This window comes from Stenella coeruleoalba (assembly GCF_951394435.1).
Source record: "Stenella coeruleoalba genome assembly, chromosome: 9".
NCBI lineage: Eukaryota > Metazoa > Chordata > Mammalia > Artiodactyla > Delphinidae > Stenella > Stenella coeruleoalba.
Genome location: NC_137155.1, coordinates 82076709 through 82100756, shown reverse-complemented (window position 1 = coordinate 82100756; position 24048 = coordinate 82076709). Strand labels below are relative to the sequence as shown.

The 24048-nt window shown below is 59.3% G+C and overlaps 1 protein-coding gene across 1 annotated transcript in view; it reads left to right on the top strand.

Moving 5' to 3' along the window:
• The window catches only part of KCP (kielin cysteine rich BMP regulator), a 43837-nt gene extending 20204 nt beyond the window's left edge, over positions 1 to 23633 (top strand). Inside the window, exons 5-43 of the mRNA XM_079932321.1 lie at positions 966 to 1132; positions 2034 to 2223; positions 2312 to 2388; positions 2997 to 3081; positions 5941 to 6023; positions 6229 to 6322; positions 7137 to 7219; positions 9374 to 9467; positions 9599 to 9678; positions 9755 to 9848; positions 10195 to 10280; positions 10355 to 10436; positions 10685 to 10837; positions 10927 to 11033; positions 11111 to 11204; positions 11902 to 12075; positions 12208 to 12290; positions 12441 to 12534; positions 12638 to 12826; positions 13091 to 13261; positions 13864 to 14040; positions 14749 to 14834; positions 15089 to 15179; positions 15284 to 15366; positions 15449 to 15542; positions 16528 to 16701; positions 16928 to 17010; positions 17580 to 17700; positions 18850 to 18929; positions 19133 to 19232; positions 19738 to 19826; positions 20099 to 20201; positions 20303 to 20445; positions 20703 to 20875; positions 20957 to 21068; positions 21163 to 21264; positions 22048 to 22212; positions 22658 to 22964; positions 23101 to 23633. Of these exons, the coding sequence (XP_079788447.1) occupies positions 966 to 1132; positions 2034 to 2223; positions 2312 to 2388; positions 2997 to 3081; positions 5941 to 6023; positions 6229 to 6322; positions 7137 to 7219; positions 9374 to 9467; positions 9599 to 9678; positions 9755 to 9848; positions 10195 to 10280; positions 10355 to 10436; positions 10685 to 10837; positions 10927 to 11033; positions 11111 to 11204; positions 11902 to 12075; positions 12208 to 12290; positions 12441 to 12534; positions 12638 to 12826; positions 13091 to 13261; positions 13864 to 14040; positions 14749 to 14834; positions 15089 to 15179; positions 15284 to 15366; positions 15449 to 15542; positions 16528 to 16701; positions 16928 to 17010; positions 17580 to 17700; positions 18850 to 18929; positions 19133 to 19232; positions 19738 to 19826; positions 20099 to 20201; positions 20303 to 20445; positions 20703 to 20875; positions 20957 to 21068; positions 21163 to 21264; positions 22048 to 22212; positions 22658 to 22964; positions 23101 to 23372 (4835 nt within the window). The 3' untranslated portion in view covers positions 23373 to 23633. The remainder of the gene's footprint in view (positions 1 to 965; positions 1133 to 2033; positions 2224 to 2311; positions 2389 to 2996; positions 3082 to 5940; positions 6024 to 6228; positions 6323 to 7136; positions 7220 to 9373; positions 9468 to 9598; positions 9679 to 9754; positions 9849 to 10194; positions 10281 to 10354; positions 10437 to 10684; positions 10838 to 10926; positions 11034 to 11110; positions 11205 to 11901; positions 12076 to 12207; positions 12291 to 12440; positions 12535 to 12637; positions 12827 to 13090; positions 13262 to 13863; positions 14041 to 14748; positions 14835 to 15088; positions 15180 to 15283; positions 15367 to 15448; positions 15543 to 16527; positions 16702 to 16927; positions 17011 to 17579; positions 17701 to 18849; positions 18930 to 19132; positions 19233 to 19737; positions 19827 to 20098; positions 20202 to 20302; positions 20446 to 20702; positions 20876 to 20956; positions 21069 to 21162; positions 21265 to 22047; positions 22213 to 22657; positions 22965 to 23100) is intronic.
• Positions 23634 to 24048: the final 415 nt, after the last annotated feature.

Genomic DNA, 24048 nt, shown 5'->3' with positions numbered 1-24048 from the left:
TGCACCGCCCACCTCTGCTGGGAGGAGGGATGATGTTTGTGGGAAGGACACCTGGAGTCAGACAATGACCCCACCGCCTTTGTTTTCCCCACAGCAGGAGGGGGATCAGAGTCAGGTGAAAGTGGCCGTCCCCAACCCCAGGCCTGAACTCAGAGGTGCCCCCTCCTAGGACCCAGTGTCCTCTAGAACCCGGGACAACCTGTCTTCATTCTCATGGTGCCTTGAAATCTAGATGGGGGCCCTACCAGCACCCTCCCCGAACCCTTCACGAAATGCAGCCGAGTCCCGCTTTCTGGAGCCCACTCTGCCCTGGGTGGAGTTCCCAGGCCCCTCTGCCACAGGCCCGGGAAACAGTGGCAAGGCTTGGAATTGGCAGCAGAGGGAAGAGTTGCCCCTCCCTGTGCACGGAAGTGCTGCCCTTTCTGAAGGTGAAGACAAGCAGTGGGGTTTGCCCACAGACCCTGGGTACCTGAAAGCAGCCCCACCTTTCACTCCTCTGTTTCCCTCTCCTGCACTTCAGCCTGTGCTGGCTTGTGGGCCCTCCCAGCATGACACATCAGCTCCCCAGGCTGCCCCTGGCCAAGTCCATGGCCTGAGTGAGGCTGGATGACCCTGGCACAGCCCCCGTGGCTGAGGACCCCTGCAGAGTCAGGGCAGCCTACAGAGAGGCCCTGATCTAGATCCTCCCCCCAGGCTCCCAGTGAGGCGGGGTCCCTGGGGCTTATACCTGCCTGAGGCTCTTACTACTTGGGAAAGCTGGTCTAGGTCACTTCCGTGCACCCAGGGCTCTCTCCTCCTCCTCCCATGCTTTCACTCCAGCCCCTCACAGACCACCTCTCCTTCCCTGGATGGTGGGTGACAGGTGGACAAGGGTGGGCACAGGATAGACATCATTGGGAAGACAAACCCAGGAAGCCTTGCTAGCCCCTCACCGATAGGCCCTCCCTGGATCCTTGTGCTTTCAGGTGGAGCCGTCCCCAGGGAGCCTCTGGGGCTTGCTGACATCCACGACTACCAGCTGCAGGCGCCGGCCCACTCCTCAGCCCCTGCTGGGGCCCCCCAGGAGCGGTGGCGCCCCCTGGAGGAGCGACTGGGAAGGCTGGAGGCTGAGGTCACGGAGCTCAGAGAACAGGTACCACTGGAGGCAGTGGGTGTGCGTGGGGTAGGGCAGGCCTCATGTAGTGGGAGGGAAGGAGAGAAGGGGGGCCCGTGGGACGCTGAAATAGAGTTTTGTTTTAAATGCACATAGAAAGATTCTTATCTGAATGGTTCTTTTTTTAATAAATTTTATTTATTTATTTATTTATTTTTGGTTGCGTTGGGTCTTCGTTGCTGCGGGTGGGCTTTCTCTAGTTGCAGCGAGTGGGAGTTACTCTTCGTTGCGGTGCGAGGGCTTCTCATTGCGGTGGCTTCTCTTGTTGCGGAGCACGGGCTCTAGGCACACGGGCTTCAGTAGTTGTGGTGCACGGGCTCAGTAGTTGTGGCTCACGGGCTCTAGAGCGCAGGCTCAGTAGTTGTGGCGCACAGGCTTAGTTGCTCTGCAGCATGTGGGATCTTCCCGGACCAGGGCTCGGACCCGTGTCCCCTGCATTGGCAGGCGGATTCTTAACCACTGTGCCACCAGGGAAGCCCTGAGCAGTTCTTAACATCGGTTCTTTCATACCAGGGAAGAACCTCCGGGTATTTGTTTTGTCAGATTTTCATATTCTTCCATGTATTTGGCAAACATTATGGAGTATCATCAGGAAAGATTTCGGATAGATAAAGGTCTTTAACTGTTGGGTCACAGGGACTGAGTCCCCTTTTGTCTAAAGGAGAGGACTGGGGGCCCGTGTTCCCCTGGGAGCCTATCCAGACCCCAGGCTATGAGAACTGGGACTGTTTGAGCTGGATGCTGCCTGGAGGGGGACCCACCTTGCTCTGGAACTGTCACGTTTCCTTCTCATCCTGCCTTGGCTTTCACACCCCACAAATCTGTGGGAGTTGGTGGGGGAAGCTAAGCCAGTGCCTCTTACCCCCACCTCTCTCCCCAGAACAAAGACCTGCAGGGGAGGGTGAGGCAGCTGGAGTCCTGTGAATGCCACGCGGCTTCGCCCCAGTGCTGGGGGCTGGGTCGGGCCTGGCCCGAGGGGGCTCGCTGGGAGCCTGATGCCTGCACAGCCTGTGTCTGCCAGGACGGGGCTACACACTGTGTCCCCCAGCCTGGGCTGCCCCATTGCCATGGTGAGTGCCATCCGCCTGCCCACTGGCACCGCCTCAGGGCCCGAAAATGGCCCTGAGTGCCTGAGCGACAGCACCATCTCCTCCTCAGGCTGCAGCCACAATGGTCAGGCCTATGGCAATGGGGAGACCTTCGCCACAGATGCCTGTACCACCTGCCGCTGCCTGGTGAGCTCCTGTGACCCACCCTGGATATCCCATACCTGTTCCCCTCACCTGTCTGCCTCACCTCAGCTACCTGTCGCTGCAGCCTGGCGTGCTGAATGTTTAGAAGTGGGGTCTCCCTGCCCATCCCCCCAAGCCTTGCCACTGGCCGCCTTCAGCTGATTCCGAAGAGTTCTGCTTTCTGGAGCTCAATCCCCACGCACACAGTGGGGTTCTTGTCTTCCTATACCTGCCCCCTCGCCTGCGGACCCTCAGTGTCCCCAGTCATCCATCTGTCCCTGGCATCTATCTGCCTCTGCTCCCTCACTTGGCTTCACACCCACCTATTTCTTTCCTCACCCTTCCACTGAGGAAGCCCTTGGTTCCCTTCCTAGGATCTCTCCACGCTGGAGAATTTGCTGGTACCTGGAAGAGATGGTTTCCCGAGGGTCGAGAGTGGCAGGAGATGATGGGGGAGGGGGAAGGATGTCTCTTTTCTGCCCTTGGGCCAAGGGTAGCCCACGTAGCCTGAGCCAACTCAGCCTCTTGCGCCTCTGGTGGGTCCCAGCCTGGGGAGAGGTCTCGGTTCTGGAGGCCCTATCCTCCAGGGTTCTGATGCCTGCTTTCCACAGGAAGGAGCCGTAACCTGCACCCAGAAGCCATGCCCAAGAGGACCCTGCCCGGAGCCGGGAGCGTGCTGCCCGCACTGCGAGCCCGGTCAGCCTTCTGCCGGCCCCAGACCCACCTCCTGCACTCGTTCTGGGGCCCCAGAGCCTGGCCTGCCACCTGCCATGTGTCCAGAGGGCGTCTGCCCCCTCGCTCCGGCAGTGGCTAGGGGTGTTCAGAAGCAAAGCCCAAGTCAGCAAATGCTGCTTCTGACCTGGGACTGAGCCAAAGGCTGTACGTCAGTGGTCCCCAACCTTTCTGACACCAGGGACCAGTTTCATGGAAGACAGTCTTTCCATGGACCGGGGTGGTGGTGGGGGAAGGTTTCGGGATGATTCAAGCTCATTACATTTATTGTACATTCTATTTCTATTACATTGTAATATATAATGAAATAGTTATACAACTCACCATAATGCAGAATCAGTGGGGGCCCTGAGCTTGTTTTCCTGCAACTAGATGGTCCCTTCTGGGGGCGACGGGAGACAGTGACACCAAAAGTGTGTTGCTTATGTCCAGTCTATTCCATAAGATGCAGCTTAACTGTCACTTGCCACCCACCGATAGGGTTTTGATATGAGTCTGCAAGTCATTGATTTATTATGGTCTCTGTGCAGTCAAACCTCTCTGCTGATGATAACCTGTATTTGCAGCCGCTCCCCAGCGCTAACATCACCGCCTCAGCTCCACCTCAGATCATCAGGCATTAGACTCTCACAAGCAGCACACAACCTAGATCCCTCGCATGCGCAGTTCACAGTAGGGTTCGCGCTCCTATGAGAATCTAATACCACCGCTGATCTGACAGGAGGAGGAGCTCAGGAGGTAATGCGAGCGGCTGTAAATACAGATGAAGCTTTGCTCACTCGCCGCTGCTCACCTCCTGCTGTGCGGCCCGGTTCCTAACAGGCCACGAACCATTACCTGTCCGTGGCCTGGGGGTTGGGGACCCCTGCTCTACCTGATCTTTTTCCTTTCCTCAGGCAGCTTCTAATCTAGTGAGAAGATAAACGTATATAGCTAGTATAATACGAGATTTAAGAGCCAATGAACAGATTAAGAGGAGGTGGAGAAAGGTCTTAAGTGGTCAGTCGCCAGAGGAGAGGGCAGGAAGGCAGGGGAAGCCCACCCAGACTAGGTGATCGGGGAGGGCCCTACATACAACAGGTCATCCGAGCTGGATCTTCAAGGGAAAGTGGAGTTTCACCAGAAGGAAAGGGTGTACTTGAAGGCCCTCTAGGCACACAGAGTGGGGAAAGGTGTGTTGCAGGAAATCAGACTGGGAAAGCCAGTGGGAACACACTGCTGTAAGCCTTACAGTTTGGACTTTCTTCTGTGGACAATGGGGAACCACTGAAGGCTGAAAAGCAAGAGTGTGGCATGTTCAAAGAGGCATTTTTGGAATTTTCACGTGGTATATGGGCTAGATGCAGAGAGACCAGTTAGGGGGCTATTACTGTAGTTGCCTAGGCATGGAGCCAGGGATGGCAGTGTGCTGCAGAAGGAGGGGTGTTTCCAAAGAACGTAGTTGGATCCCACGGAACAGTGGACTCTGAGCTTGGGAAACTAGTGGTGCCAGTGACATGAAGACAGCAGCTGTTACCGGTTCATAGTCAGGAAGATAAGGTTGCCGGGTTTAGCAGCTAAACATATAGGATACCTGGGACTTCCCTGGTGGTCCGGTGGTTAGGACTCCATGCTTTCACTGCTGAGGACCCGGGTTCAGTCCCCCATTGGGGAACTAAGATCCTGCAGCGGCACTGCCAAAAAAAAAAAAAAAATAGGATGCCCTGTTAAATTTGAATTTTGTATAAATAACATATTTTTAAATACAAGTATGTCCCGTGCAATATTTGGGACATACTTACACTACAGTATTATGTGTTGTTCATCTGAAATTCACATTTAACTGGGCATCCTATGTTGTCTTTGGCAACCCTGCCCCGGGAAGAATGGTAGCTGCTAGTTTGAAAGGTGGGACAGAGGCTTAGGGACTGGTGGGTTCTGGAAATGTAGCCTGAGAGTCTTGGCCAGAGATGAGGAGTAAAGTCTTAGGAGTTGTTGGATCTCCCAACAAAGAAAAGGGACACACACACACACACATCGCTTGTAGGACACGTGGTGTCTCAGGGCCACTGCTAGCACATACAATGTCTTTGGTGAAAGTTTTAAAAAGGCACGCTTTCCTCAATGCTTCCATGTGTTGTAAAATAATGGGAATCTGGTGATTATTCGAGGCAGACACTATAGTGCCATCTGCTGGAAAGTTGCAGTAAGTATACAATCTCTGAGAATCACCTGAATGGTGCCCCTTTGATGTGGCGCCCTTGGCCGTGCTTTCGCCCCAGTTCTCTGGGTCTCTTACTTGCGGGCCTGGCCCTGGTTTTGCAGGCTGTACTGGAGGCCACAGGAGTGGGGAAACGTGGCAACTGGAGCCCTGTGTCATCTGTACCTGTCAGGTAAGGGAATCAGAGCCTTGTCCCATCTACCACCCACATCCCCACCGCCCGGCTTAACCCCAGGCCTGGCAGCGCCCAGCCCAATCTGGGGTCCTGGCAGGACTGCTGCCGCCACCCCAGCATTGAGGCCTGGAGCCTGCTAGGCCTGCTAGGCCAGCAGAGTAACTCGGCTTGAGCAGTAGAGGAGGAAGGAGGGCTCAGTGTCTACCCTGCAGGCAGGGACGGTGCAGTGCCAGGGGCCCTCATGCTCAGAGCTCAACTGCCTGGAGAGCTACACCCCACCTGGGGAGTGCTGCCCCATCTGCCGGCCAGGTGACCTCCCCCCCACCCTGCCCCGCCGTCCCCTCAGCCCGAGGGTTCCGTACCTGCTTGGGGTCATGCCTTCCCTCGGGTAATGTCCACCCACCCTGCTCTCTGCTGACCAGCCCGTCACGCTGGCAACCCTCCCCAGGCTGTGAGTATGAGGGACAGCTTTATGAGGAGGGGGCCAACTTCCTGTCCAGCTCCAACCCTTGTCTCCAATGCTCCTGCCTGGTGAGTCCCCCGCACCTTTGCCCAGACCCTGATCTTCCTGGGACACCCCCGCCTACCCTGGGTCACACCAGCCACTCTTTCAGCCCCTCACATACTTTCCGAGGCCTGGTGCCAGAGAGATTCTCCCTCCATCCCCACTCTGTGGCCCATCCTGCTGTCTCTGGGAGCCAGACCCAGGGGCAGTACAGCTATGGGTGCATTACAGAGGAACCTGGTTCGCTGTGTGCCCGTGAAGTGCCCGTCCACCCCCTGCCCTGGACCAGTCCTGAGGCCCGGGCACTGCTGCCCGACCTGCCAAGGTGAGAGCCCTGCCCCTTCCCTGGCAGAGCTCCAGGGAGGGCTGTTATTGCCACTTCTTCAACCCAAAGCCCACTCTGCTGGCCTCTGACCTGCGGCTGCCGTCAGTGGGGGGACCCAGGCCTGGCCAACCCTGCTCCGGAGCTGGAAGGCCTGGGCTCAGATTCTGCCCTTGTCAGTGGTTATGTACCTCTGAGGGAGTTACTCCGTGCTTCAGTTCCCCATTTGTAAGATGTGTGTAATGATAGGTACGTCAATAAACATTGACTATTACCTGCTTTGCGCACAGAAGACACGGGGTGGGCCCTCGAGGCAGACCACTAGAGGGTGACACTAGATCCATGAGGAAGGAGACCTAATCCAGCCTGGGCACAGGAAGGAAAGCATCCTGGAGGTGGCGTGTCTGGAGCCAACCTCAAGGTTAAAGAGCAGTTAGCAAGGCGAAGGGCGGAACATGGTGGCGGGCATTCCAGGAAGAGAGGGCAGCTTGGGACTGACACTCAGTGTGAGGTGGGTGTGTGTTAGTCGGGAAGGTGCAGGCAGACATGAATGGCCAAAGCTTACACTGGGACGTGGGGAGGGGCCAGAGACACATGGGTGTGGCCATGCTGGCCCTGGAAGGCCTGGAAGGGCAGGCTAAGGAACTTGGGCCTTACCCTGCCTGGGGTGCTGGGAGGCTGAGGCGAGGGGTCCAGGCAGAGGTAGGATCTGGTCTGGTTTAGGCTCAGAGGAGAGCCCTCAGACGGCACGTGAAGGAGGGGGTTCTGGCTGAAGCTCCCACCAGGCCTCCTCTCTGCCCATCGCCCCCAGCCCAAGACTGCACAGAAGGTGGTTCTCACTGGGAGCATGGCCAAGAGTGGACCACACCTGGGGACCCCTGCCGGATCTGCCAGTGCCTGGTGAGTCCCTGTGCTGCTCCTGGGCTGCCCCCACCCCTCCCCGACCCCAGGCCCACCAGATTCATTCCTTCATTCCACTGAACACATCCCAAAAGGCACTGTGAGGGGACAGAGATGGAGGAGACCTAACCCTGAACACCATGAGGGTGGGGAAGGGGTTGCGGCCTCAGTATGTCCAGTTCTGAGCACAGTAGGTGAGCAGGATGTCTGTGAACCAAACTCGAGGAGCTTCAGGTTACAGGAGGAGTGAGGCTGGGCAGGATATGACAGGCAGCACGAGCTCCAGGGAGGGAGAAACACAACTGACCTGAGGCATCTAGAACTCTGCTGTCTGATCAGGAGCCACTACATGTGGACACTGAGCCCTTGAAACGTGGCCGTCTGGTTTGAGACGGGCTCTAAGTGTAGAATATACATTGGCTTTCAAAGACTTAGTATGAAAGAAAGGAATGTAAAATATCTCATTAACACTTCATGTTGATTACATGTTGAAATAACTTTTTGGATATTTTGGTTTGAGTGGAACATAATATTAAAATTTAGGTCCATCTGTTTCTTTTTATTTTTTGAAATTTGACAGCTAGAGAATTTAAAATGACATATGTGGTTTGTGTTATATTTCTATTGGGCAGAACAGATCTAGAATATCTTCATGGGGGGGGTGTTTACTTAGGTCTTAACGGGTGAGTAGGATTTGAGCAGGGAGAAATGGTGCTATAGACTGAAAGTTTGTGTCCCGCCCCAGATTCATATGTTGAAATTCTAACCCCCAAAGTGATGGTATTAGGAGGTGGGGCCTTTGGGGGGTGATTAGGTCATGAGGGTGGAACCCTCATGAATCGGATTAGTGCCTGTATAAAAAAGACCCCAGAGAGCTCTTTCGTCCCTTCCACCATGTGGAGACACAAGCAATTAGACAGCATCTATGAACCAGGAAGGAGACTCTCACCAGACACTGAAACTCCTAGCACCTTGACTTTGGACTCCCCAGCCTCCAAAACTGTGAGAACTAAATTTTTGTTGTTTATGAGCCACCCAGACTATGGAATTTTTTATTACAGTGGCCTGAATGGGCTAAGACACCAGGCATAAGGGAAGAGTCAGGGCAAAGTCTGGGGGAGGAAGGGGGGCACACGGAGGCCTAATGTCCAGGCAGTGTGCACGCCAAGGAGGGCTGTGGTTCGTGGGGGCTGAAGCCAGAGCCACAAAGCTTCCTGACAGCTTGCCAAGGACTAAGGACTCCACTGTGAAGGCTGTGGGGCACCCAGCCCCTTGGCAACCATGTGCTTCCCCTCCCTGTTCGCACTGACACCCCACCGCCCCACCCCCACCTGTGAGGAGAGTCACTGGCAGCCCAGTGACTTATGGGGCTAAGGTAGTGAGCCCAGGTACAGGTGTGAACTCCAGGGATGGGGTCTGTCTGGGAAAGACCATGGGGCGTAGCAGCAGCTACTGTCTGTTAACTGTCAGCTTCCAGAGGTGGATGCCCTGCCGCACACTTATCTTATCCCCACAACAAGGCTATGAAGGCAGGTCTATTATTGTCTTTTTTTTTGTTTCTTTAGATGAGTAAACTGAGGCACAGAGAACTTAAGTGGCATGCTAGGTTATACATCTATATTAGTTTCTTGGGCTGCTGTAACAAAGTACCACAAACGGAGCAGCTTAAAACAACAGAAATCGATTATCTCATGGTTCTGGAGGCAGAAGTCCAAGACCGAGGTGTCTGCAGGGTCGGTTCCCTCTGAGGGCTGTCAGGGAGAATCTGTTCCAGGCCCCTCTCCACCTCTGGCAGTTGGCTGGAGCTCCTTGGCATCCCGTGGCTTCAGTCCTCATCTTCACATGCTTCTCTCCCTGTGTGAGTGTGTGTCTGTGTCCAAATTTCCCCTGTATATAAGGACACCAGTCAACGGATCAGGGGCCACCCCACTCCAGTCTGACCTCATCCCAACTTAAGTGATTACATCTGCTACGACTCTATTTCCACATAAGTCACATTCTGAGGGGGTTAGGACTGCAACATAAGAGTTTGAAGGGGGACACAATTTACTCATAGCAATATCTAATAAGTGGATAGCTGGGATTCGAATGCTGTTTCTGCCACTTGGATGAGCTCTGACGGCCCATTCCTCTGCCTACTCTGCCCCCTACCAGGAGGGCCACATCCGGTGCCACCAGCGAGAATGTGCCAGCCTGTGCCCATACCCTGCCCGGCCCCTCCCGGGCACCTGCTGCCCTGTGTGCGATGGTGAGTCAGCAGGTGGATCCTGGAGGAGCTCGGAAAGCTGATGGACGGCCCAGCTCGAGCCTCCCATGAAAGCCAGGATGCTGAATGGCGTGGGGCCCTGAGGAGGGTCTAAGCCACCCTCTTCCCAACAGGCTGTTTCCTAAATGGGCGAGAGTACCGCAGCGGGGAGCCCGTGGGCTCTGGGGACCCCTGCTCCCACTGCCGTTGTGCCGTGAGTGTGTCTGCCCGGCAGGGAGGGGCTGGCTTCTGGGCCTGCCTCTCACCTGCTGACCAGGTCCTTTTGGCAGAATGGGAGTGTCCACTGTGAGCCTCTGCCCTGCCCACCCACGCCCTGCAGACACCCAGGCAGGATCCCTGGGAAGTGCTGCCCAGTCTGTGACAGTGAGTGGGGGGCTCGAGTCACCAGGGAGGGGTGGGCACTGCCCCAAGAGAGGCTCTGGGTCTCGGCGTGGGGTGGTTGCTTCCGGTGGACTAACAGGAAGCCCCCTTGAGCTAAAGTACAGGGGAAGTCCTTTCTAAAGTAAGCTCTGTCACCACGGGTGAGGGATGAGTTCTCACCTCGCCTCATGGCACCCTGGGCACGTGTGGGCTGGGGGAGGCTGGCAGGGCCTCCTGGAGGACAGGGGTGGCTGTCCTTGTCAGGGTGGGGGGTGGATGCCTCAGGTGCTCTGAGGCTTCCCCATCAGCCCCCAGCCCTGTGCCCCAGTCCCTCTGTCATCCTAGCCAGGCTGTGAGTACCAGGGACACCAGTATCAGAGCCAGGAGACCTTCAGACTCCAAGAGAGTGGCCGCTGTGTCCGCTGCTCCTGCCAGGTAGGCAGTGCCACTGTCTCACGCCCCGGATCTATCTTGTCCCTTGAGGGCCACTCACCCAGCCTCCCTCCTAGGCCGGCGAGGTCTCCTGTGAGGAGCAGGAGTGCCCGGGCGCCCCCTGCACCCTGTCTGACTCTGGCCCCCAGCTCTGCCCAGGTGTGTGTGTTGGGGGGCAACCACGAAAGGGTGCTTCTCCCAGCAGCTAGAGATGGAGGAGTGTTCCTTCACCGTAAGGGGAAGGCATTCCTAAGTCCACCAGGCATTCCAGAGTGTATTCAGAAGCTGCTGTGGGGAGGGCTAAGCCAGGGTCTTGGGAAGGGTCCTATGGTCTGGGAAGGGCAGGGATGGGTGGATGTGTCCAGGTTGCCATGGTGACAGCCCCCCTCCCCTGCCCCTTGCTGTAGCCTGCGTGCTTGGTGGAGAGGAGTTTGCTGAGGGGGTCCAGTGGGAGCCTGATGGTCAGCCCTGCACAACCTGTTCCTGTCAAGCTGGGGTGGCCGTGTGCAGGGCTTTGCTCTGCTCCCCAGCCCCCTGCCAGCACCCCACCAAGCCCCCTGGTGAGTGCCCCGCCCCAATCTAGCTTTCTTCCCCTGCCTTGCCTGGCCCACCCTGATCGGCTGGGCTGTGATCACCCTGCTCTACCCAGGCGCCTGCTGCCCCAGCTGTGAGAGCTGCACCTACCACGGCCAAGTGTACGCCAACGGGCAGAGCTTCACAGATGCAGACAGCCCTTGCCACACCTGCCACTGCGAGGTACCTCCCCAGGCTTGCTGCTGCCCTGCTGAGCCCCTCCCGGGGCCCACCCCCATTGCCTTCTCACCTGCTCCCAGGATGGGACCGTGACATGCTCCTTGGTCAACTGCCCTCCCACAACCTGTGCCAGGCCCCAGAGTGGACCCGGCCAGTGCTGCCCCAGGTGCCCAGGTACGTGCTTACTGTACCTGTCTGGCTTGGTGAACCCTTGACCCTGCCACTCCGTGGCCCCGTGGGCCCAACGGATACCTTAGAAAGCAATGGCCTTCTGAATTTTTCAGTCTGACACAGCTTGGGACTCTCTGGAACTCACAGGGTATGGGTGGGAGAGAAGAGTAGACATTCGTTTGTCCCTTCATGTTACAACACCACCCTTCCCTCCTTTCCTACACTTCCTCTTCCAATACCCCCACCACGCACATCTATTCGTATATCTACCTGTATAAGCCTGGTTCATGCAACAAACGTTCAGGTTTCCTACGCAAGAGACTGGGAGCTGGGATGCTGTGTGCCCTGATCCCCGCCCACACGGAGAGTGTGCAGGGCGCGTATCACAAACACAGGCATGCACATGCATGAGCCCTTCGGCTCTTCACCCTCAGAGGCACACACAGCTGCCTGCAGGTAAAGGAACTAAACACACACACACACACACACACACACGCGCGCGCGCGCGCACAAGTGTGTGCTTGGGGAGATATGCTTGTCCGCATACACAGCCCCTCCTCCTCCTCCTCTCCCTCCATGGGGACAGCTTCCAAGTGGCACCTCTGCAGTGACTCTGGACTCACGGGTAGAGGGACTGTCAGCCTGCTCCTTGCACTGTCAGTCTTTGTCTCCACTCCTGCCCACCCGCCCCACCGCCCAGACTGCATCCTGGAGAAGCAAGTGTTTCTGGATGGCGAGAGCTTCTCCCACCCCCGAGACCCCTGTCAGGAATGCCAGTGCCGGGAAGGCCATGCCCACTGCCAACCTCGGGCCTGCCCCAGGGCCTCCTGTGCCCACCCGTTGCCTGGTCCCTGTTGCCAGAACAACTGCAATGGTGAGGTGGGCGGGATGGGGGGTGGTGCCTCGGGATGGCTTGGCCCCATCTATAGGCCTTTAGGGCTGGGAGGGCAGCATGCCCTGGGGGAAGGGGGGCCTCTCCCCGGCCCATAGCTCCCCCTTCCCCCAGGCTGTGCCTTTGCTGGGAAAGAGTACCCCAACGGAGCAGACTTCCCCCACCCCTCCGACCCCTGCCGCCTGTGCCGCTGTCTGGTGAGTCTGCCACCCGGATGGGAAGGAAGAGTGGGTGGGTGGGAGGGGCACTTGAGGAGACCAGGAGAAGTCCGCCAAGGTGAGGGTGAGAAGGGGAGGGGTCACCTCCACCTTCTACCACTGACTTGGCCTGGCCTCGTCCATCCGCAGAGCGGCCACGTGCAGTGCCCGGCCCGCCGCTGCCCGCCCTTGCCCTGTCCAGAGCCACTCCTGTTGCCAGGAGAGTGCTGCCCGCAGTGCCCGGGTAGGAGCCGCACCCCTCGCCGCTTCTCCAGAGGGACCCCCTCAGCAGCCTCCCTCCCCACCCCCCCACCCCCGCCTCGCTGACGCTTGCTCTCTGGCTGCAGCCACTCCCTCTGGTTGCCCTCGGCCCGGGGGCGGGGTCCCCGTCCGCCACCAGGAGCACTTCTCCCAGCCCGACGACCCCTGCCGCCGCTGCCTCTGCCTCGACGGCTCCGTGTCCTGCCAGCGGCTGCCCTGCCCACCGGCGCCCTGCGCCCACCCGCGCCAGGGCCCCTGCTGCCCCTCCTGTGACGGTAACGCCCCGGCTGCACCTGCCCGCACTCCTTCCAGCTCCACCCCGGAACCTCACCTGCTCGGTCCCCCTCTTACTCTGCGTCCCTCTTTACCTCCAGGCAGGGCGCCACCCCTTCTCCCCCTTCCTCCTGGCCCGCTCCTCCGGGGGCGGGGTTCTCACTAAGAAAGTGTGGGAACGGTGCCCACCCAGCCCGCAGGGCCCGGGAGGTAGTGCGCCTGGTGCGCCGCCTCCATGGCCCCCCAGCCCCTCGCCTGCCCCGCAGGCTGCCTGTACCAGGGGAAGGAGTTCGCCAGCGGCGAGCGCTTCCCTTCGCCCACTGCCCGGTGCCACATCTGCCTCTGCTGGGAGGGCAGCGTCAGCTGTGAGCCCAGGGCCTGTGCCCCAGCACAGTGCCCCTTCCCTGCCAGGGGTGACTGCTGCCCTACCTGTGATGGTGAGGGGACGGGAACTGTACGGGTGGGGGGACAGGAGGGCGGGGTCAAAGTCATCTTTACTGCCCTAGAGTGGGTCAAAAATATTTATTACCGTAAGACAAAAGCCCTGGACCGAATTCTGCGTGGGTTTTCCCTGTGGATTGGACAGGGAGTTTTTTTCTTTTTTGTAATATTTATTTATTTATTGGCTGTGTTGGGTCTTAGTTGCAGCACATGGGATCTTTCGTTGCGGCACATTGTGGCGCACCGGCTCAGTAGTTGCAGGCGCGAGGGCTTAGTTGCCCCGCGGCATGTGGGATCTTAGTTCCCCGACCAGGGATCCAACTGGCGTCCCCTGCATTGCAAGATCGATTCTTAACCACTGGACCACAGGGAAGGCCCTGGACAGGGAGCTTCTTTGCAGGCTGAAGGGGAGAAAGTTTGCCCTTTGGCCAATCCAACTGCCACCCCCCAGACCCCTTTACCCACCGGCCAAGACTGAGCCCTTCCCTCCCCACCAGGTCTTTGAGGCCTTGGCCTCAGGCCAGGCTCAGAGCTGGATGACTGGTCTCCTCTCCCTGATTTCTGCCCCTCCCCCCACCCTCCCTGTCCTCTCTCCAAGGCTGCGAGTACCTATGGGAGTCCTACCTGAGCAGCCAGGAGTTTCCGGATCCCCGAGAGCCCTGCAATCTGTGTACCTGTCTCGGAGGCTTCGTGAACTGTAGCCGCCGGCCCTGTGAGCCTCTGGGCTGCAGCCACCCGCTCACCCCGTCTGGGCACTGCTGCCCGACCTGCCAGGGTAGACCTGCCCTCCCATTGCCCCTCTCAACTCCCGGCCTCCCTTCGGCTGCGAGTCCCCTGGTCTGGTCACTGTCACCCCTCCCCTGAGACAGCCACGCAGCAAGCCCACAGACTGGGTTTTCCTGGGGTTCCTCACCCCATACTCGCGCCCTCCTCTCCGTCCCTGCTGTCACCTTGCGCCAACTGTGAGGGGCACCACACAACCACCCCTGTGCCGCCAGACCTTCCCGCTCTTCAGCTGTCTCCCTGCCTTCCCAAAATATCACGTCACCAGACTCCAAGCCATTCAGTGGCTTCCACTGCCCTTGAGTCACCCAACCACATTTGGGCAACTTCCTTCTAAAGAAGCCACCCTCCCGAGCCCAGCCCACCTCTCACCTTCATTTCCAGTGTGCCCGTCCCTCTCATCTTCCTCCCACAAGGGCCTGTGCTCTGTGATCCTACCCTCAGTCCCCCCCGCCGCGCTTCACGCATGCAAGTCTCACCACCATGGTCTGGCTGAAGTCTTTCCTCCCGCCCCTCACCTTCCCAGCCACTCATCTCTCTTTCTGACTCTTAGTTAAGCTTTGGTAGAGGACCCCAGGCCCAGCTGTGTGTGTGTGTGTGTGTGTGTCTGTGTGTGTGTGTGTGTGTGTCTGTGTGTGTGCCTGTGTCAGCAGAGGGACCCACTGATTGCGGCTCTGCCTTGTATTCCCCCCTCTGCCAGGATGCCTCTATCATGGGGTCACCGCTGCCCCCGGAGAGACCCTTCCTGACCCGCTCGACCCCACCTGCTCCATCTGCACCTGCCAGGTGAGGCGGCCCTTTGGGGGCTTGGAGCCCTTCATCCCTTGATCCTCCTCTCTGGCCAGAAAGAGGTCGTCTCCTCCTCCCAGGGTACACACTGCCTGTGACATCCATCAGGACAGATTGGGCTCAGGCCTCCTGGGCTGAGGGAGGGGGTCTGGGCCGGGCAGGTCAGTAGGGGCACACCCCCATGAGGCCGCGTGTGGCCTGGTTGAGGGTGTGATGACATGGGAAGTGGCAGCGTGGCCTCTCTCCCCCAGGAAGGCTCCATGCACTGCCAGAAGAAGCCGTGTGCTCCAGCTCTGTGCCCCCATCCCTCCCCAGGGCCTTGCTTCTGCCCTGTTTGCCACAGTGAGCACACATGCCCCGCACCCCCGCGCCTCCCCCTCCCGCTCTGCCAGACCTGATGCTGGACTGGTAGCACAGCCCCCGCCCAGGACACATGTCACCCGCAGGCTGCCTCTCTCAGGGCCGCGAGCACCAGGACGGGGAGGAGTTTGAGGGGCCCGCAGGCAGCTGTGAGCGCTGTCGCTGTCAGGTGTGGTAGGGAGGTGGCAGAGGGGGCAGGGGCGGGGTCAGCTGGCCTGGAGAGCAAGTCACTGACCAGGCATCTCCTGCAGGCTGGCCAGGTCAGCTGTGAGCGGCTGCAGTGCCCACCTCTGCCCTGCCCACTCCAGGTCACAGAGCCGGGGAGCTGCTGCCCTCGCTGCAGAGGTATGCCTGGCCAGTGGGGCTGCTCCCTTGTTTCCGTCCCTCCATTGGCCCCACCTCCCTCCCCTCAGCTCTCCTCCAGACTTCCCACCTCCCTGTCCACCCATCTGTCCCTCCCATACCTCAGCCCTTGAGCTCTCACCGCATTCACTTTCAGCTCTTCCTCCCTATCCCTGCCCCTGGCCTATCCAGACCGTCTCCCCTTCTAGGTGCTTATTAGAATCTCCTCGAAGCTGCCCATTCCTAACCACGCCCCATTCATAATGATAATAATGATAATTAACATTTATTGAGCATATACCATGTGCTAAGCGCTTTACACATACCTCATTTGAGGCACACAACGATCTCAACAAGTAGGTATTATTATTAACTTTTCCCATTTTATAGATGAGATAACTGAGGTAACATAACTTACCTGTGGTCACTTAGCCAGTAGATGGCAGAGTCAAGATTTGCATCTAGGCCATCTGGTTCTAGAGTAGGGGCCTTTTTTAGCCTGTGTGGGCCCTCGCCCCGTACACTGCCCAGCATGGTATAGGAACTGTCAGCGTCTCCTTGCCCTGAGATGAAATCCCCATTTAACAGATGGGGAGACTGAGACTTGTAGAGATTGAGTTACCTTGGGCGCACGGTCACTGATGGAGCCTCTCATTCATCCCACGGGCATTTATTACACACTTGCTGCAGGCCAGGTGCTGTTGCTGGCGCTGGGCTATAACAGACAGTGCCTACTGCCTGGCACTGGGTCTAGCAAGCAAGCAGACGAGGAATGGGATTAGAGTCCAGGTGTTCTGACCCCGACCCAGTGTCTTTCCCCTCCATCACAGGCAGGAGTTCTGTCCCAGGACACCTTTCCACTATATCCCTGCAGAAACCCTTCCTGGCACCCGCATACCCTACTGAGCACCCAGGCTGAGGGGGCTGGGTCAGGGGCAGACATGCAGAACCCAGACTCAGAGCTCATCCCTGCCCACCTCGGACACAGGCTGCCTGGTTCATGGGGAGGAGCACCCTGAACGCAGTAGCTGGGAGCCCCCCGACAGCCCCTGTTCCTCCTGCATGTGTCATGAGGGTGTCATCACCTGTGCCCGCATCCAGTGTGTCACCTCCTGTGCCCAGCCTCACCTGGGGCCCCGTGACTGCTGCCCTCCATGCTCTGGTACTGGGAGCCTGGGGTGGGGGGGCGTGGGCAGGGAGGCAGTGCCCCGTGAGCATCTCCCTGCCATTGCCCTGGGCTGGGCGGCAGAGATGCGTCGTTCCAGGAGAAGTGGCCCCCATTCTTATGCACACCCCCTTCTCTGAGGCTGGAGGGCCTGGCATTGCTGCCAGCCTGAAAGCTCCCTGATTCTGTTCTGCTCTTAACCCCCCACCCGACCCCTGCCAAGCCTGTGAGCATGAGGGTCGGAAGTATGAGCCCGGGGAGAGCTTCCAGCCTGGCGCAGACCCCTGTGAAGTGTGCACCTGTGAGGTAGGGGAGCTCAAGGCTGAGGGGCAGCCTGGACCCTGCGGGGAGCAGGCATTGTGGGGAGTCAGGAGTGTGTCCCTGTGGCCAGGGAGTGAGGCAGGGGCTTGGGGTGAAGAGCAGGCAGGGCCAGCAAGTCTGGGGGGGCAGGCAGTGGGCGGGCCCTCCTGGCTGGAGTGTGGGGTGGTGTGGGTAGAAGGTTGCGGGGAGATGCCTGGGAATTGGTTGGGGGCCATACTGGGGAACTTCTATTTGAAAGGTAAGGGTGAGCCAATGAAAGGGTTTTGAGCAGGCGACCGACATCATAGATCAGGAGATTAGGCAATGGGATTGGGGAGGGGGATGGCATGGGAGTGCAGAAGGGTCAAAGGCCACATGAAGGTTCAGGCCCCAGTGACTGCAGCAGCAGGCACTGTCCTCTCTGGGGACTGGGGCATGGGGTGAGGAGATGCTCAGTCTCTCTGCACACTGTCGTCTGATCTGCCCAAGGCAGATGGAAGAGCCTGGCATCCAGAGGAAAGAGGGTGGCTCTCAGCTTCCATGGCCTGGGACCCACCCCCTGCTCGCTCATTCAGCTGCAGCCTGAGGGAACTCCCAGCCTTCGCTGTCACCGGCGGCAGTGTCCCAGCCTGGTGGGCTGTCCCGCCAGCCAGCTCCTGCCCCCCGGGCCCCAGCATTGCTGCCCCACCTGTGCCCGTGAGTCCCTGGACTGGGGGGGAAAGAGGGCAGGGCTGCCACCCCCAGAGTGACACTGGAAGGGCCAGCCAGCCCTCCTCCACAATCCCAGCCCCAGCCCTTTCCTGAGTCCGGTGGATTGTTCTGGAAACCTGTACCCTGGAGGGTGAGACCTGTAATACCCTAAGGGGAAACGGGAAGCTAGCAGGACCCCTTGACTCTGAAGCCTGGTGCATCTTGTCCAGCAGGTGGCGCTGCAGGGTTGCAGCTGTGCTGGCTGCTGGCTTCTCGAGGGCAGGGATATTAGGACCAGAGGGGCAGTGAGTCGCCCAGCTACAGAGGTGGGGAGAGGTGTTCTTGTCAACACTTGTTCGGATGTGCTGCTGCAGGGAAAGAGGAAAGGCACAGTATTTACTAAGCACCTACTGCATGCCACGCACTGTACTTGTACTTTTTTTTTTTTGTGGTACACGGGCCTCTCACTGTTGTGGCCTCTCCCGTTGCGGAGCAGAGGCTCCGGACGTGCAAACTCAGCAGCCATGGCTCACGGGCCCAGCCGCCCCGCGGCATGTGGGATCTTCCCGGACCGGGGCACGAACCCGTGTCCCCTGCATCGGCAGGCGGACTCTCAACCACTGCGCCACCAGGGAAGCCCTGTACTTGTACTTTTAATAAACATCATCCCATTTAATTCTCACAGTTACCCAGTGAGGAGGTGTTATTACTCCTTTTGTTAACAGATGAAGAAATTGAGGTTCAGAGAAGTTGATTAATTTGCCCAAAATGGCACAGGCACTGAGTGCTGGAGCCAGGATTGGAACCTGGGGTACCTGGCTCATTGTGCTTCCTTTCAGACGATAAGTGGGAGGGCGAGCAGGGCGGGCAGCCCAGTGGTCCTTAGTGACCTCAGGCTGAGGAAGCCACACTTTGTCCGTTTTCAGGCCCTCCATGCTAGCAGCCTAGCAAAGTTCCTTTTCAAAAGTCCAAACTTTTCTTTGCTGGAACAAAAGGAAAAGGGATCTGTCATTCCTAGAATCAAGGTGTTAGGGCCATAAGTATGCCCTGGGCCCAAAAACCCCGGGGTCGCAGTAGGGGGATAAGGGGTCAGTTAGGCTTTGTCCCCACCCCCATCCCGGCAGCGTCTCCCATACTGCGTTCTTGTCTTCACAGAGCCGCTGAGTCCCTGCACGGAGCACCTGCGGGGGTCTAAGCTGGCCCCGCCAGACCCCTGCTACACCTGCCAGTGCCAGGTGAGCCCTCCTGCCTTGGGGACTCCTCAAGCCCCCTCTTCCTCCTCCTCTGTGGGCTGTGGCTGCGACTCCTCTCCTGCAGCAGCTCTGGGCTTCCTACTCACCCCCGACATTTGCCCACTTGTCCTGAATGTCGCATCCTGCCTAGGCCCTGCTCCCTCCCTGCTGTTCTCTACCTGTCGTGTTCCTGTGCCCTTCCACAGGACCTGACTTGGCTCTGCATTCACCGGGCCTGTCCTGAGCCCAGCTGTCCCCTGTTGGAGCGCCATACCCCCCCTGGGAGCTGCTGTCCCGTGTGCCAGGGTGCATGCCCAATTTTGTTCTGCATCCTCAGAGCCGGAGCCAGGAGGGAGACAGGAGGGGTGGCATCCATGGGCCAAGTGGGCAACCTGGGGTGTGCACTCAGAATGCAGGCTTTGTTCTTTTGTAGAAAGGGAGGGCTGTTCGTTGGGGTGGAGGAGGGACCCATGAGGTAGAGGGAGGCAGGGAATGAAGCCTGGATTCTCAAGGCCTGGCCTGAGGCTTGGCTCAAGGACCCGAGGCCCACTAGCAGGGCATCACACAGCTGAGCTGGCAGCCGGTCCAGAGGAAAGTTCCAGCTTCTGGCTTTTGTGGCTTCCGGGACACTCTGGACATCCCGAGCACTGGTGCCGGGTCTGCCATCTAGTAGGCCATGGTGCTGGTTGAAGAAATCAACACCATCAGGGTGCTAATTGGATGGGGTGGGCACCGCCCTGACCTGGCCTTCAGGGTGAGCTCATGCAGGCGGAATGACAGTGCTCTCCCATCCCCATTTCTTCCTCCTCAGAATGTGTGGTGGAAGCTGAGGGCCGGAGAGTGGCAGATGGAGAGAGCTGGCGGGACCCCAGCGACGACTGTATCACTTGCACCTGCCGTGTGAGCTGGGGGTGGGAGGGTGAGGGTGGAGGACCTGAGAGATGGATAAAGGGAGGAGCTTCTGGTCACTGGACCAGAGAATATGGGGTCTTCGAGGTAATCAGAAAAAGGCGCCCCCTCTGGGCATCCCTGTGTGAGGGCAGGTAGCTGAAGGTGCATTTCGAGAGAGGGGGCTCCCGCCCCAGTCCCTGATCCAGAAGGGCTCCAAGAGTGTGAGGCCAGGGACTCCAGACCCTGCCGGAAGTCCCTAGAGCCATGGCATCTGTCCTCAGCGGGGCCGCGTGGAGTGCCACCTGGAAGAGTGCCAGGCCCTCTCCTGCCCCCACGGCTGGGCGAAGGTGCGGGACGCTGGCAGGTGCTGTGAGAGATGCCAAGGTGCGGGCTAGGGAGATGGGGGGGTCGGGGAGGGGGGAGGCGGGAGCGAGACCCAGTGTCAGGGATGGGCAGCGGACCCTCGCCCCTTACTGTCCCCTCAGCCCCCGCCCAGTCGTGCGCGCACCAGGGCCGGCAGGTGGCCTCCGGGGAGCGCTGGGCCGTGGACGCCTGCACCAGCTGCTCCTGCGTAGCCGGCGCCGTGAGCTGCCAGAGCCAGCGCTGCCCGCCGCTCTCCTGCGGGCCCGTGAGTGCTGCTGTCTGAGGCGGTGGGATGGGTGGCCACTTGGCACCGCCCCCCTGGGTGCCCCGGGGAAGGAGGAGGGTGGACTTGCCCAGGTCGTGCAGTTCCCGAAGTAGCCACGAGGTGGCGCTCTGACCCCCCGCCAGGAGTAAGCCCAGGAGCCCTGGAGCCTCCCCAGCGATCCTCCGTGCCCCGGGAGGCTCTGCGTGGGGCACGGCAGGGAGCGCAGCGTGTCTGACGGTGTCTGGGGCGGAGGCCAGGACGAGGCCCCCGCCCTGCGTCCCGGCAGCTGCTGCCCCCGCTGCCTGACCCGGCCCGCTTCCTGCATGGCCTTCGGAGACCCTCATTACCGCACCTTCGACGGCCGCCTGTTGCACTTCCAGGGCAGCTGCAGCTACGTGCTGGCCAAGGACTGCCGTGGAGGCGACTTTAGGTGCGCAACTCCCTCTGCCTTCTCCCTGCCCCCTTACACCCGTCCCTGCTGACCACTGCATCTGGGCCTCCCACGCCACAGCGTGCACGTGACCAACGATGACCGGGGCCGGAGCGGCGTGTCCTGGACCCACGAGGTGGCCGTGCTGCTGGGAGACGTGGCCGTGCGGCTGCTGCAGGGCGGGGCGGTCACGGTGAGTAAAGCCAAGGACCCGGGGAAAGTCGGTCCTGCGCTTTCCTCTCCGCTGTCCCGACGTCGCTCCTCCTCCCGCCTCCCTTCTCCTCCAGGTGGACGGGCGCCCCGTCGCCTTGCCCTTCTTGCAGGAGCCTCTGCTGTATGTGGAGATGCGGGGACACACGGTGATGCTACACGCCCAGCCGGGGCTCCAGGTGCGGCCGGGGCGAGTGGGGTGCAGGGGAGCCTCGGGCCTGTTCAGGTGTCTGTATCAGTAGAGGGAGTGGGGATACCAGCTACCTCCCAGGCCAAATGAGGCCACAGAGGTGAGAGAGTTCTGCTGGATTCTGAAGGGAGAAGAGGAATCAGGGTTAGAGACCTCCACGTGTGATGAAAGGAGTTCTGAGCCTGGTTTGCAATCTTGGCTCAGCCACCCACGCACTGGGGCTCTTAGGCCATTACCTTAAGCCCATCCTCTCTTGGCCTCAGCTTTCCCACCAGTCAAATGGGGGAAGGGTTGGGAGGGTGGGCAATGTCAACTGCCGTCTCCTGGGTGGCTTCAGAGATTTCCTCCAATTCCCATGTCAAAGAGTAGTTCACTCCCTGGCCTCCAGCAACAAGCACATTTGTAAATTCATAAAATAAGTCTTGTCTACTCTTACGATACAGACTCTATGCTTTGTTCTCGGTAAGGCCTGAATGCCCATGAGAGAGTGACTCTCCGGAAGAGGGTTGCATTTCATGGGGGCGCCGAGTTCATGGAGGATGAGGGGAGAAGGTGCCCTTTTGAGGGAGCTGTGGGTGGCTCTTCATGTCTTCTGTGTTTGCCCAGGGCTGACAGGGCAGGTACCTACTTGTATCCTCCCTTCCAGGAGACACCTCCACCTGTCCATTCTCCTCCCCTACAGCAGGGGGCGTGCTGACGCCGCCAGGATCGGCACTGGGCTTCCTGGGGCCCCTGCCTTTCCCCACTCTCCAGTCCCAGCCTCTCTGCACAGGTGCTGTGGGATGGGCAGTCCCAGGTGGAGGTGAGAGTGCCTGGCTCCTACCGGGGCCAGATTTGTGGGCTCTGTGGCAACTTCAATGGCTTTGCCCAGGATGATCTGCAGGGCCCTGAGGGGCTGCTCCTGTCCACTGAGGCTGAGTTTGGGAATAGTTGGCAGGTGAGTCACACAGGAGCTGGGGGGCCGGGGGGAGGCACAGTTGAGCATGAATCTCAGAGCAGCCTTCTGGTATGGAAAGGGAAGTTTGCACACAAGGTGGGCTTTGGGGCTTTCAAGGAGGTTTAGGGACTTCTTACCTGCTATGGTGCTGGGGGAGGCAGGATGGCCTGTTGAAAGCGGTCTCATCATCTGAATTCCCAAGCCCTGCGTTGCCGCTCACGAACTGTGTGACCTTGGACAAGTCACTTACCTGCTCTGGGCCTTGGTTTGTCCATCTGTAAAATGGGAACAAAGGAAAAGTAGCTGATGCTTCCTTTGCTGTTCTTATAGGGAGGTTTATGAGGCTAAAACAAAATATTTGGTGCAAAGTGCTTTGAAGAACATAGCACACAAAGGTCGGCTGCCAGTGGGTGCTGCCGTATAGAGCCGCTTTCCCCACCTATAGGTCCCAGAGGGGCCAGGACCTGGTCGGCCCTGTTCCAAGGGCCGTGAGGTGGATCCATGCCGGGCAGCAGGGTACCGTGCCAGGCGTGAGGCCAACGCCCGGTGCAGGGTGCTGAAGTCGTCCCCGTTCACTCGCTGCCATGCCGTGGTGCCACCAGAGCCCTTCTTTGCCGCCTGCGTGTATGACCTCTGTGCTTGTGGTCCTGGCTTCTTGGCTGACACCTGCCTCTGTGACGCCCTGGAAGCCTATGCCAGCCACTGTCGCCAAGCAGGGGTGACTCCTGCCTGGCGGGGCCCCACGCTCTGCGGTGAGGGGGCAATGCCCAGTGCGAGTTGGGGGAGGGGTGACACGGAGGGCTCAGGTCTGGACAGCGTAGGTACAGGGAGGGTCACGGGGTGGGCCTGGTGACTGCAAAGTGACTCTGCTTTCCACTCCACCTGCAGTGGTGGGCTGCCTCCTGGACCGTGGCTTCGTGTTTGATGAGTGTGGCCCACCCTGTCCCCGCACCTGCTTCAACCAGCATGTCCCCCTGGGGGAGCTGGCGGCCCACTGCGTAAGGCCCTGTGTTCCCGCCTGCCGGTGCCCCGCAGGCCTGGTGGAGCACGAGGCCCACTGTATCTCACCCGAGGCCTGCCCCCCAGTCCTACTCACTGGGGACCAGCCACCCAGCACTCTGCCCAACCCCAGCCAGAAGCCCCAGGGCCAGGAACCCTGAGCCAGGACGACACCGACCAGGATTCATCAGGCTAGAAGTGTCCCCTCGGAGAGAAGCTCCCACACTGCCCGGGCATCGGGAGCCTGGCTCTGGGCCCCGCAAAGGCCCCAGCCGTGTGGAGTGAGAAGCAGTAAACTCGGGAACTGCCCTAAGGTTTCTCTGTGTGAATGTGTGCTGCCTCTGGGCGCTGCGCTGGTGGTGTGGGCTCTTTGGAACATGGGGTCCAGAGGTCAGTGTCCCCAGACTCAGGGTGGTAGCAGCTGTGGGGTGGACTTTGCCCACTCTCTGCGCCTGCATCTCTGGGCTGCCCCTACCTGCCACACCCTGGTGCTGCCTGGGAAACCCTGCGATGGGCAGAAGGAGGACCCAGGTGTCCTGGTCCCAGCCCTGTGTTTACATGTAGCAGGCACGGCCTGTGGCCCCCGTGTGCGGCCCTCTGTGGGGCTCTCTGTGGATCCAGGTGGAATCCTGCAGGGGCTGAGGAACACTGGGAAGGGGCTCAGTGCCCACATGGCATCCCCCTTTCCTTGGGGATATTGAGCTCAGGCACCTCCCGGGCCACCCTAAGAGCTGGTGACACAAGGACCCCACGCCTGGGTGGGGAACAGGAGAGACAATGTTTCTGTGATGACATACAGACACGTGATGAAATACACACACACACACACCCCTCAAA